This window comes from Hermetia illucens, chromosome 5, assembly GCF_905115235.1.
Source record: "Hermetia illucens chromosome 5, iHerIll2.2.curated.20191125, whole genome shotgun sequence".
NCBI lineage: Eukaryota > Metazoa > Arthropoda > Insecta > Diptera > Stratiomyidae > Hermetia > Hermetia illucens.
Window position 1 is genome coordinate 70,157,106 of NC_051853.1, and position 11,950 is coordinate 70,169,055.

The window sequence follows — 11,950 nt, forward strand, 5'->3', positions numbered from 1 at the left end:
AGGCAGGAAGAACTACGACGGAAGCAAGGGAGGGAGATCCATAATGAGCCGCAGTTAAACGCGGATCCAGCTCCACGAGGCAATACTTTATAGGAATTCCGTGGGGAGGGTGGAATGAGAAGGAGGTGGTTTTAGTGAGTAGAAGTCTCACATAATTGCATGGCAGGAACCAGCAGTAGGATTTGAACCTTTCCACCTTGCAACGCCGAAAAAAAATGAAGGACAGACACAGTAAACCGATTTTAATAAGGTTTTGTTTCACACACAAACCTTAAAAAACAATGCGCATGCGTTCGACTCCGAATGATATACTTTTTTAGGGCGGAACTCTGAATTTTGGAATCTACAGATGGTACCAATGTATAACAACAATTGTCTGTGTTCCGTTTTCATTTGAGTTATTTAGGAAAATGGTGTACATACATTTTTTTCAAAAGCACATCCACTCATCTCCAATACTGGAATATCGGCATATACAGTGGAAAATCTTTCAAAGATATGAACATCCGTTCTCATCACTAGTGATTCAATTGGTATCCACCTAAATTAGTAACAATAATAACTACGCAACGTTAAACTACGTTTATTATATTGAATAAATATTTAGATAAGCAATATTGTGTCATGTAAACTTGGAGCGTAATAGTAATAATACAGATTAAGAGATGCAAAGTTTATAATATGAAAAAACATTTCGTCCGTTTCGAGATCATCATACCTTCTACCCTTTACTTTCAATGCTAAAACGTCTGAGCGTTTCGACAAATACCGCAGCCCAAAGCGAACTCCTCACCAGTTGGTGGATGAACAATATGCAATGGACATTCCTCGCCAAGCAATTGTTTTGCTTTCGGACCAGCTGGACATTGCGGCAGCTTATTTTTCGGTATGTTTGTAAGACGCTGGAAATCATCGTGGCATGTATCACAGAAGTGTGTCGTACCAAAACAGAAAAATACCGCCACCGAGCAGCAATAACGACATTTATATTCCAAGAAATCAGTTCCGTGTTTTGCACACATTTGAGCGCGCGCAACATCACTGCAGCCGCCGCAAACAAGTTCTTGTGGATCGAATTTCTCACCGGCTTCAGCATCACATCGTGCTTCGCCTCCATAGTATGCCTGAAGTAAATATTTACGCGTTTGTTGAAAGGAGAAATTGAAAAAGGTGAAAAATTCTCAAATAATGTGAGAATTACCTTCTGGCATTTGAAGCAAACGTAGTAAGCATATCGAGCCATTGCGTATGCAGCAAGATCCTTATGGTCCTCGGGTTGTGCAATGCCATCGTACTTAAGCCTAGAAAAAGAGCAATTATTATAGTTGAAAAGATCTCAAGCAGGTATGATTTCATTACCTCATTACTGCCTTTCGTCTAACATCAGCTTTCAGGGCGTTGATTGGCTCCAAAATGTCATTTAGTAATGGATGTTGAATATCAGACTGAAATTAATAGAAACAGTTACTTGTTAGTGATTGATAAACAACGAATTTTGTTAAAGTTGAAAGATCGGGATTAAAATAATGCCAGCCATTGGCGTCATGGAGATTTTACCGGAACGTTGTCATTTATTTAACTGACTCAATTGAAGCAACCTCAATGTTAAATTTAGGCATTCATTGTTAGAAGATGGAGGTATTAGTTCAGCGATTTCCTTTTTTAGAACCAGAGATGCTCTGAAAATGATTAAAACGCTGCAGATGATTTACTGGATGCGCACTTCCAGGGGCTATATCATTAAGTTAGTTCCCGAATAGCCCTCATCCCAGAGGTTGTTTCTTGGGATACTAAATTGTACAAAAATATGTATCGCACATACTTGACGTATGCTTCCATTGTTACTACTTGACGGGATGTAAACGTGATATTTATTCGCTTGTTGAATCTTAGGGTGACTCAGTTTATTTAGGTGGTTGCCAGTAAAACTTTACATATACAGACGGTAGGATAGTAGTAACTGTCCTGATGTAATTATAGACTCTGGACTATAAATTACATTGAATGGCAGGAAAGACACAACTATATAAGCTAGAGGAGGAGATTCGCCCAGGGTCCACGGTTTCCTCGTAGGCCCAAAATAGAGAAACTCGGACAGAATTGGATTAATTATGCTATTTTGAGTTCGGGTTCGCATCATTTTCACCCTGGTCCCGGTTTTCACTGCCTACGACCCTGGTATTAACATTAACAAGAAGTTGACGAGAGAGGGTGACGACGAATACTCTATGTCGTAAAATATAATACCGATTGACCAAGGTATTTAGAACTTATCCCCGTAACAATTAACATTGTGTCGAAAACAGTAACACGGCCTTTTTTGGTATGTACTACAAAAACGAAATGGTACTCAAATTAGTATACGCATACGAATATATTTTTTTCCCGTTAGTTTAGATTGGTATTTATAACGGATAATAACATCAAAGTTACCGTCGAACCTTTCAATGAACAGATATACTGTGATCCGTTTTCAAACCAAATATTTCACAGTGTGATTGATCAATTTTCATGAAATAGGAGACGTAGTCAAAGATGATTTTTACAACATCTTGAAATGCGCGTGTAACTCAAATGTCGTAGGCGATTTTAATGCAAAAGTCGTGCATGAGCTAAATCAGAAGGAAGCAACTGGAGCAAAAGTCTTCCTGAGGACCATGGGCAGCGGTTAATCGATTTCACAATAAGGACCTATTTCTAAGTTTAACATATTTTCCACATACAGAATGGGCACGGGAGGAGTAGGTTGAATATTTTGATGAGCTGCTCAACAACCAAAACATCGTCGAGTTGGAGGTCCCGCCAACTGAAGACGATGGGCAAATGTGGCCAAGCATGGAAGAAACATTCCGCGCAATTCATTGGCTTAAAAACCATAAGCCGCCAGGAGCCGATGGAATTATAGCCGAATTGGTTAAATATGAAGGTGACCAATTACACCAAATGGTTCATCCTACACTCATATATTATATTTAAGGTGTGGGACAGCGAATCAGTGCCTAATAATGGACAACATGGCATTATCTGTCCCATACATAAAATGGGAGACAAACAGTGCAATAGAGATATCACGTTGCTAAGTGCCATCCATAAGATATTCTCCACTATCTTGCTATGCCGGATAGCCCTATATGCCCAGAACATCATCCGAACATACCAAACAGACTTCACTCCAGACAAATCAGCAACAGATCAGATTTTCTCTCGGCGGTAAACGATGGAAAAACTTTTGGAATATGGCCATCAGTTGCACCATCTTTTCATCAAAGCCGTCTATGATAGCACAACCGGGGTAAAACTGCGCACGGCCATAAGAGAATTTGATATCCCAACGAAAGTGATAAAACTGACTAAAGTGACAGTGAAGAATGTGCGAGACCAGATAAAATCAGCAGGACCACTCTCGAGATCATTGAACATCAGCAACGGTCTAAGACTGATGTAAATGCGAGAGGCACTGTCCTCTTTAAGTCCAACCAACTACTAGCCTATGTTGACGATATTGACATTATAGGAAAAGCAAGCCAAGATGAACAAACTGATAAAATCCGTATGGGTAAGGATGATCCAGCCCGGAAAGTTTATAAGGACAATATCTATGATAGAAAAGAACTAACGTTCCTTCTGTGCAGTATATCGGAGCTGAAAATCGCATAGAGCATGATATCTACTTTTAATGTAGTCACATACACAACAGAGTTGAGAGAGGCTATTGAAAATACTCCGCTGATGGAGTGTGCGTTCCAAAACCCAAAATAAAGATTCAAAACAACAGCTGCCCCCTCCTCTTCCTACCTGCACAATAAAAATGCATACCAAGGATCTATAGAAACCATTTGAAGTTATCTTTAGAGTCCCATGTCCGGCTAAATATAGTAGAAAGGAATTGCCACTGTGGTGGAACCAAGCCTTCTTCAATTTCAGAAAACTGACCAAGAAGATCTTCAACATCTGCTGCAGTCTACATTCGCTTACTTGGAGCTCGTACAATCCCAGTTGGAAGAGAAAATCATCCGAATAATAAACAGATTCACTGCATATAAACCTTTCAACCCAGCCAAAGTAATGCTAGCCATGCTCCAGTAACAGTAAGAAAGGGTTGTTCCGTGGCTTGCAGAAATTCATCGGAGTTAAACTGAAAATAGATAGACGGGACCGGTCCCGAAAGATCCACGACCAATCAGCTTCACCTCAAAATGATGTTGAAGTCCTCATGAAGAGGTCGCCCTTTTCAAATCTTAGCATGCGCATGAGTACCAAAGCCAGGAAGACGACTATAAGCAAAGTAAGTTCGGAGAAGTGTATGTGTGTGTGTGATAGTATCTTTACTGCTGTTTGAATCGGGAGAATCAAAACTAATGTAGGAGGTAAGCACTTAACCAATGCTGGCAGTAGAGAGGCGCCCCCGAGTAGCCAAATCTTTCCATTGCTCTAATTGATTCTATGAACACTGAAGGAGGAGGAGCGGGGTGGAGGTGGCATTGGTATTTTCTAATGTTTTCCGCCGTTATAAATTAGATCGTAGAGAGAAAACTCGACATAAATTCAACCAAAATAGGGCTGATGCTATTTACCATCTAGACACGGATATCCGAATTAAATCTCCTGCAGCTAAAAGTTTTTAGATGTAATCCAAGATACGAACTTTAATTTGAAAACTAAACATAGGACTGAGGGTTAAGAAGGATTGAATCGTATTATACTCATGCGAACAGTCCATCGTGAGAAAATTAGGCCCCCGGTCGTGAATGGGTTTTCAATGTGTACAGCCATTGTCCGCCCCATCCTAGCGTTATTTTGCATGGTGGCCGGTGCTGAGCAGGAAATACAAAAGAATCAATCTTAATAGGATCTTAAGAACTGCATGTATAGCTAGCAATCTCTGCAGTCTCTCCTAAAAAATGCCCTTAATTATTCCTACACCTCTTTCTCCTGTTGTTCATATTAAAAACGCTGTATTATCGGTGCGACTTCCATCTAAGGCAGAGCGGAAGATCAACAATGTGTTACCGGGTGCTACACGGTATTATTTACTGACGGATTTAAGCTTGTCTGCAGAATGAGAGTGGAAGTATTCTCGGATATGAGCAGTGTAGGCGAGTCGTACGATCTCATGGGAGCAGGGCAACATAGTCATTATAGCTGATAGCCAAGTCATCATTGAAGTTCTGAATTGAGTGGCGACTTCCCTCCAGGGGTGGAGCAGGACAGAAATGCACTGGACAGTCTGGGCGATACGCTTGAATAAGCAGGGACAATAGACTGGGGTCAAAAGAAGCAACGCGCTTCACAATCCCTTGGTGAACGCATTCGGCGTTCCATTGGCGGCTGTGAAGTTCAGAATCTACGTACAATTCTTGACAGCCGCTGACTCCAGATGGCCAAGGTTCCTCAATTGCGCTAAGTCAAAAGAGACCTAGACCAAAAACTAAACCCGGACACGGATGTGATCAAAGTTTGCATAGGGCTTTGGCCTACAGGAGACAATGTTGCTAGACTTAACAAACCCAATTGCATTGTTAAAGTTGCAGAGAGAAGGGCGAGTCCCCCAAGCACTTTCTTTACAATTGTTCAGTTCTAGTTCGAGCCAGAATGTTGACACTAGGAAAACAATTCTTTAGCGACCTCAAAACCCTAACGGGTTCAAACTTTTATCTCAACTGCTCCTCTTACTTTTCTCAGAGAGAAACTCGCCTTCTTATGAATATTTCACTCTTTTACTAGCCGTCGACAAACGGGTCAAGGTCTCTCTATCTATCTTGCTTGTAAGCTCTGTTTGGATTCTTAGTAACTAATTATAACTGGTGTTCCGAAACTAGAACTTATCGCTAACCTGATAGAATCACAATCGAGGTTAAAAAACTTCCTGAGGTTTTCATGATTAGCAGAAAGCGGTTCGAAGAACCACCACACCACACTTAGGCGATTAGTAGTTTGTGATTTAAGTTTCTCGCGATATTGAAATCGGTTAAGTGTGGTGTTTTCTACTTTGCTAAGTTAGCGAACATGAATATGGTTTTAAGTGTGCTTCCTTTGCGGTCATCTAAGAAGAATCTAGACGACACAGAATTGATTCACTGTTGATAAGCTGAATTATACGCATAGTAGAATGGAAAAAGCTCCATATTGTTGGAGCGGACAGGAACACCATTGCTTTGGGGACTATACAAATAGAGAAGTTCTCTCTCTACATACGTTACAGAAATATAAAGCTGGATTTACAGATTTTGAAGTTGCCATCATTCGATTCCGTGGAAACACACATGATCATATCTATATTCAGGAACAACATTGCTCTAGACAAGACTTTGAGTCACAACTTCATTGGAACTATTTTCAAGTATGCGTGCATCGTCCATTAACCACTTTCCACTTTGATAACTGCAGAAATCTGTAAGCATAAATGTAAAGATTCGCGATACCATCCTTCGATCAATCTGATTTCATCTTTATGGATGGAAGGTGAGACACAAAGTAACTAACAACTGCTTTGATGCATCCATAGTAACAACCGAGAAATTTGACTAGAAATGACAATCTTTACTGATGGGTCAGCCACGAATCCAGAATTGATTGGACTAAGTCTTTGGAAAAACGCCGACCGTATTTCAAATGAAATTAATGTTTAGAGCACTAAGCTTTCAAAACGGGAGGTTTCGCTTCAAATCTGGGGCGAAGGAGGAATGTAATGCAATCTGCTGCGAAAAATCTTCTCAAGGATGGGATCAGAAAAATTCCCGCAAACTAACCAGTTCATCTGATCTCTAACCATTAAGCGAAAATCTCTTTTAGATACAATACTTTGGCGCCTCAAAAAATGGAACAAAAAGACTGTAGTAATCCTTGAGTTATCATTTTGGAAAAAATGCGGCAGTATAAAATGGCAATCTGTATTCAGTTTGGGAAAAAGGGGATGGTGTTGAATTTCATAAGTTGCTAGTCTTTCACAAAATCATACTGATGTACTAAAAAGCAGAAGCAATTTGATTTTGACATTACCCGATTTCTAAAAAAATATATTTCGCTTAGACTAAGCAAAACTTTACTGGAGACAAAAACAACTTACCTCACAAATAGGACACTGTGAAAATCTGAAAGTAATACGTGGACCTCCCCAGCGCTTCTCCAACACCAATTTGCAGCAGTGATAATGGAAAACATGACCGCAATATAACTAAAAAAATAGTCATAATGTAGTTTTCCGTTGGAATTTCACCAATTGCAACTACTCACCTGTATGGACGGAGCATAAGACAATGCCTCCGAAAAGCAAATCATGCACATATCATCTGCATCTTGAGTAAGTTTCGGGTCCTTCAGATTTTCAGCATTCTGATTCTCACGTTCATGACAAGTGAGTTGCAAACAAGGCAAGCACTTCTGTTCCCCTGCAACTCCTCCACAAATGTGTCCACATGACTTTATTTTTGAGCAAGCATTGGGAGCATGTTCCTGACATTGAGGTCCGGCGCAAACATTGCCAATCTCCAATAATCCTGAATTACCAGTAACACCACAGAAACGACAACGACCGACTGTCTCCTGGGGTCCAGAGATAACAGTATTGCTTCCATCTCGGAATTCGACCATTCCTTTGAGAGTTCGAGAGTCTGCTAACGCCAGTAGCCAGAAAAGCTTAGTTCGACCACAGCTCTCATGGAGTTCAACTCGTATAGCTTCCTCTTCTTCCTTACAAACCTGAAGAATAGAGTGGATGATAGTATCTGGAAATTCCAACAGAAAGTAATAGTTACCGTTCGTCTATGACTCCTCGTTTTACGATTCAAATGCAAAAATCGGTCACAATCACCACACAATGATCCACAATGCTCGCATTGTATAACGGCCGGAGTCTCCCCATCGTCATGATTAGTACACAAAGGACGGGTATCTGATACTTTTGACCACTGTCCAGAAGATAATTTCTCAACATGTTCTTTATCCAAAACACAAAGACTCGCTAATGCCAACCACAATGTAGCAGTTTTGATGCAATTTTCTGGAGTCCTGAAAATTTCATCAAGTCTCGTTAGATTGAGCACCGCTTCTGCTATTGCTGCTTTCGTTACTGCCGACCATTTCTCGTTCAACTTGCCCTGAAGGAGACAAACATTTTCCATTGCGTTTAAAATGAGATGCCAGATATTGATATTGAGTTTTTTTAGCTAAGAATACTCACGTTTGTCATATCTTTAACCAAACTAATGATACTCTCAGCTTGTTTAACCGAAATTACTCCTTTCATAAACCACCTCTGATTTAAATTCTTCGTAGCTGTATCCTTCGGTTTCTTCCTTATAATCTCGAATCCGTTGTTATTTCCACTCAAAGTACGAGTATTGGCCTCAAATACATTCTGACTGACCACAGGTTCCGAGGAACCTGCAGCAACAGGTTTCTTCCCCCCTGTCTTCAGCAGATGAATGCAAAAATCAATAGAATTGCAAAGTTTCACAAATGTTGGCGACTTATCCGAATTAGCTTTGGTGGTTGTTTTAACTTTGATTTGAAGTTGTAAGGATTTCGCTATAACAGCAAGGAATATGTCGAGTATTCCCAAGCGATTCATGTCGAAGTCGGAGGCATTTTGATTCACAATGTTAAAATCAGTGGGTGGCATTTTTTGTACACCGAGGAGATCTCCTAAACTTTCAGGTGTAATTTCGGGAAGGATACGTCGAAGGAGAGCTGTTACTTGACGCTGCACTCGGTCGCTGCCTGTGTGGAGAAGGCTTAGAAGATCTTTGAGAAGTCCGTGTTGATGGGACAAATATGATCTTCCAACAGCACTCCCGGATAGTGCCAAAACCTAAACAGCAAATTATGATAAATAATAACCATTTTGTTGATTTCTAGATGAAAAGCAAACTCACCATACTTAACATCTCGAAACAATACGTATCGGGCGCGCGAAAACGATCACTGCCTGTATCACTCTTTTGGTCATTAGCGAAATGAACATCCTTCATTGTTGCCGTTGCATTTGCGATTTCCCATTCCTCCTTTGCACGCTGTGCTTCCTTCTTAATTGCGTGGACGATATGGACAATAACTTGCTTTTGCAAATGACTTAGTTTGCTGCGACTAAATAAGATTCCGACCATGTGTTCACGTAAATCTAACGAATCAGCTAGCAAAGAATTGGTACTGCACTCCATAACGGACGGATGTGTAAGCAAATTGGCGTTTTCACTGAGCATAGTATCTGCTGTTGAGATCAACTTTCCGAAAACTTGAGCAGTTATCAAGCGAAATACACGGAGTGTTTCCGATTCGCAGTACATTTGCTGGATTTGCACTGGATTTACGACTTTTGGATTGGTTTTTGGATACAAATGCAATTCGTCTGCGTTACTTGGCAATCCCAGTAACTTTATTTGACGGACGCGAAGTGTGTTTTCCGGTCCACGGAATTCGAGGCGGAAATGAGTGAAAGATTCATCTGGGAAAACGAAAGATCATTGGTTATCTCATAAAATAAATGGGTTGAAATTTCAGGACAAAACTAAAATTTGTTTGAAGTAACGAAATAAATAAATGAATTTTAATTTTGTTCTTAGCTTACCTGGAACCTTAGCGGATATCCAAGTACAAGCTTTAGAGTCGATATCGACTGTCCTAATTAAATTCGTATCACCAAGTGATTGGCCAGCAAAAAACACCACATTCAAGACTTTATTCTGAAATTATACAATTCAAACAGTCAAAAAAAGGGCGGGATGGCAAAACTGTGTACTTTTTCTTACTTGAACATCGCGACTATTATCAATGTGGACGAAGATATATTTGCACACATAATTCATTTTATTCATAGAAATCTCAATAATTTTGCATTTATTCCGATCCTCCTCATCGCTTTCCCAAAATGTTTCTGTTGAATTATCGACTAGCGAATCGGCCATAGCTTGCCGGGATGAGACTGTGATCTGAGAGAAATAACGTAAAATTCATGTAGTTAGCTTAGTTTTGCGTGGACGTGAAGATTATTACCTCAAACATTCCATTCAATTCGATGTAGTTGCAAAGTTTTGCACCAACGTGTCCCATTTGACTCGTGAAATTGTGCTCGATAACGTGTGAATTTGACTCTCCCATTGCAAGGGAAGAGGAAACCAACATCGCTTCATTTTGTTCATCTGACTTGGATAGTATTTTTGAGATGTTACCAAAAACATGGGAGCTGGAAATAGATTTTAAATTGCAAATCATTAAAGCTTCCGAATTTGTTAAGAATCAAGTAAAGTATTCACGGACCGAAAACTGCTAACTTGAAAAGAATAATTAAAAGGAAAATAAGGAGCATAGTGAAGTTGCCAACATTAAGCTGAATGAGTCATTCATCAAAAGTAGGCATACATCAACCTTGAAGCTATGAACTGTAACTGAAAAAATGACACAAATTGATCTTGTAAGCTGCCAGCTCCCAAGCGCAGTTCTATATACAAAAATCACTATGTAAGTGATCGTTGAGTTACGCATGCTTATTATAAAGTTCTTAAAGGAAATTGTCATTTTTAATTCTTGCATTAAGGTGTTGATTTCCTGGAGCTTGTGGATTGTTAACGCACATGTTTGCTAGTTTTTTTGAGAGAATAGTCTGAAGTTTCATCATTTCTGATCCTTACGAAATTATATCCAAATCCAAGTACCTTCATCTGTTGCCTCTTTTTATCAGAACGAGACAAGGATGTAACTCCGGCATAGACGATCCCATGTTCGTTTAAGAAAAGAGGATAGAAAAGTCGCTTCAGTCTAAATGGCCGTTTAACACCTTAGCGTCTCGGGAAATAGGTGTGGCCGGACAGAAAGTCGGTGCCTGTGTGCTCCTGTGAGGTGGGAGTGTAGAATTCACCCAAAGTATTTCTTGCTTGTCGTAAAAGACGACTAAAAGGGATAGATATTTGTGAGTTAACAATCTGCACCTATCGAAATTCCTTATGCTTTACAATCGGATTCATCTTTCGGTCATACCTTTTATGATGAGATTCTGGAATGTGCTTCTTGACGACAGTGTCGATGATCGCCATAACGCTCGTATGTGTTTTAGCAAGAATTTCAACGGTACACGCTAGACATTCTGGGATTAAGCGAGGTAAGATGGTGGGAATTTGGGGAGCATTTCTCTTTTTCTCTCTTGCGGAGGTAAGCGCTAGGCCTGCTGTCATATTCTGGACACTCATATCAGACAGAATACTAAGTCCGGTCCGAATGAGGAACATCTTAATAGTGCGAGATACCAAAGGAGATTTCTAATGCAGAGGAGGAGGTTTTTTATGAACAACTCAACGCAGTCCAGAAGAGGCCTCTGAAAGATGACATTGCAGTTATAATTGGTGATCTAAATACTATGGTGGGCGCTGATATGTGAAGGGGAAACCCAGTCCTGATGAATGCAACAACAATGGGGAAAGGTTGATAGAACTCCGCACTTTTCACCGCCTCCTCATCAGTAGCACAGTGTTCGAACACAGGACTTTCCACAAGATCCGTTGAGTTTCGGTTGACCAGCTACGAACATCTAATCAGGTTTACCGTTCGAACATGATGCGCTTAAGTTTTATTTCCGAAAATCGTGTGATGTGCAGCGTAGAATTTTTTCTCATCGTGTTAACCAGGAAGGTAGATGCGTACGCCGTGATAAAGGGAATTCGTTTTTGCGTTAATCAGAAAGCTAGAAGCTACGGCAAATAATTACGGTTTCGCTACCGCATCAAGTAAGGACTTGCAGGTGGAGGGGTATTTCCGTGCTCCTTGTCTATACAAAAATTGTAGTTAATATTGTCCTGGACCACACTAAAAGCATCTTGAAAGCTTGATTGACAGAGAGTTGGATCCTCCTGCGATGACCATATTAACATCCTTCGGATCATTTTCGGGTAATGTCGACATTCGACAGCGTCAACATGAACTGGAACGTTCTACAGAGGAGGGGCGTTCCAGAGAAACTAAC

General features: G+C 40.3%; 1 protein-coding gene across 1 annotated transcript in view; it reads right to left on the reverse strand.

The window, feature by feature from the left end:
- Nucleotides 1-563: 563 nt before the first annotated feature.
- The window catches only part of LOC119658384 (E3 ubiquitin-protein ligase highwire), a 171,442-nt gene continuing 160,055 nt past the window's right edge, over nucleotides 564-11,950 (reverse strand). Inside the window, exons 46-56 of the mRNA XM_038065750.1 lie at nucleotides 9,991-10,180; nucleotides 9,747-9,926; nucleotides 9,566-9,680; nucleotides 8,874-9,442; nucleotides 8,180-8,809; nucleotides 7,755-8,096; nucleotides 7,234-7,698; nucleotides 7,067-7,174; nucleotides 1,360-1,445; nucleotides 1,202-1,301; nucleotides 564-1,124 (exon numbers count right to left, since the gene is read on the reverse strand). Of these exons, the coding sequence (XP_037921678.1) occupies nucleotides 741-1,124; nucleotides 1,202-1,301; nucleotides 1,360-1,445; nucleotides 7,067-7,174; nucleotides 7,234-7,698; nucleotides 7,755-8,096; nucleotides 8,180-8,809; nucleotides 8,874-9,442; nucleotides 9,566-9,680; nucleotides 9,747-9,926; nucleotides 9,991-10,180 (3,169 nt within the window). The 3' untranslated portion in view covers nucleotides 564-740. The remainder of the gene's footprint in view (nucleotides 1,125-1,201; nucleotides 1,302-1,359; nucleotides 1,446-7,066; nucleotides 7,175-7,233; nucleotides 7,699-7,754; nucleotides 8,097-8,179; nucleotides 8,810-8,873; nucleotides 9,443-9,565; nucleotides 9,681-9,746; nucleotides 9,927-9,990; nucleotides 10,181-11,950) is intronic.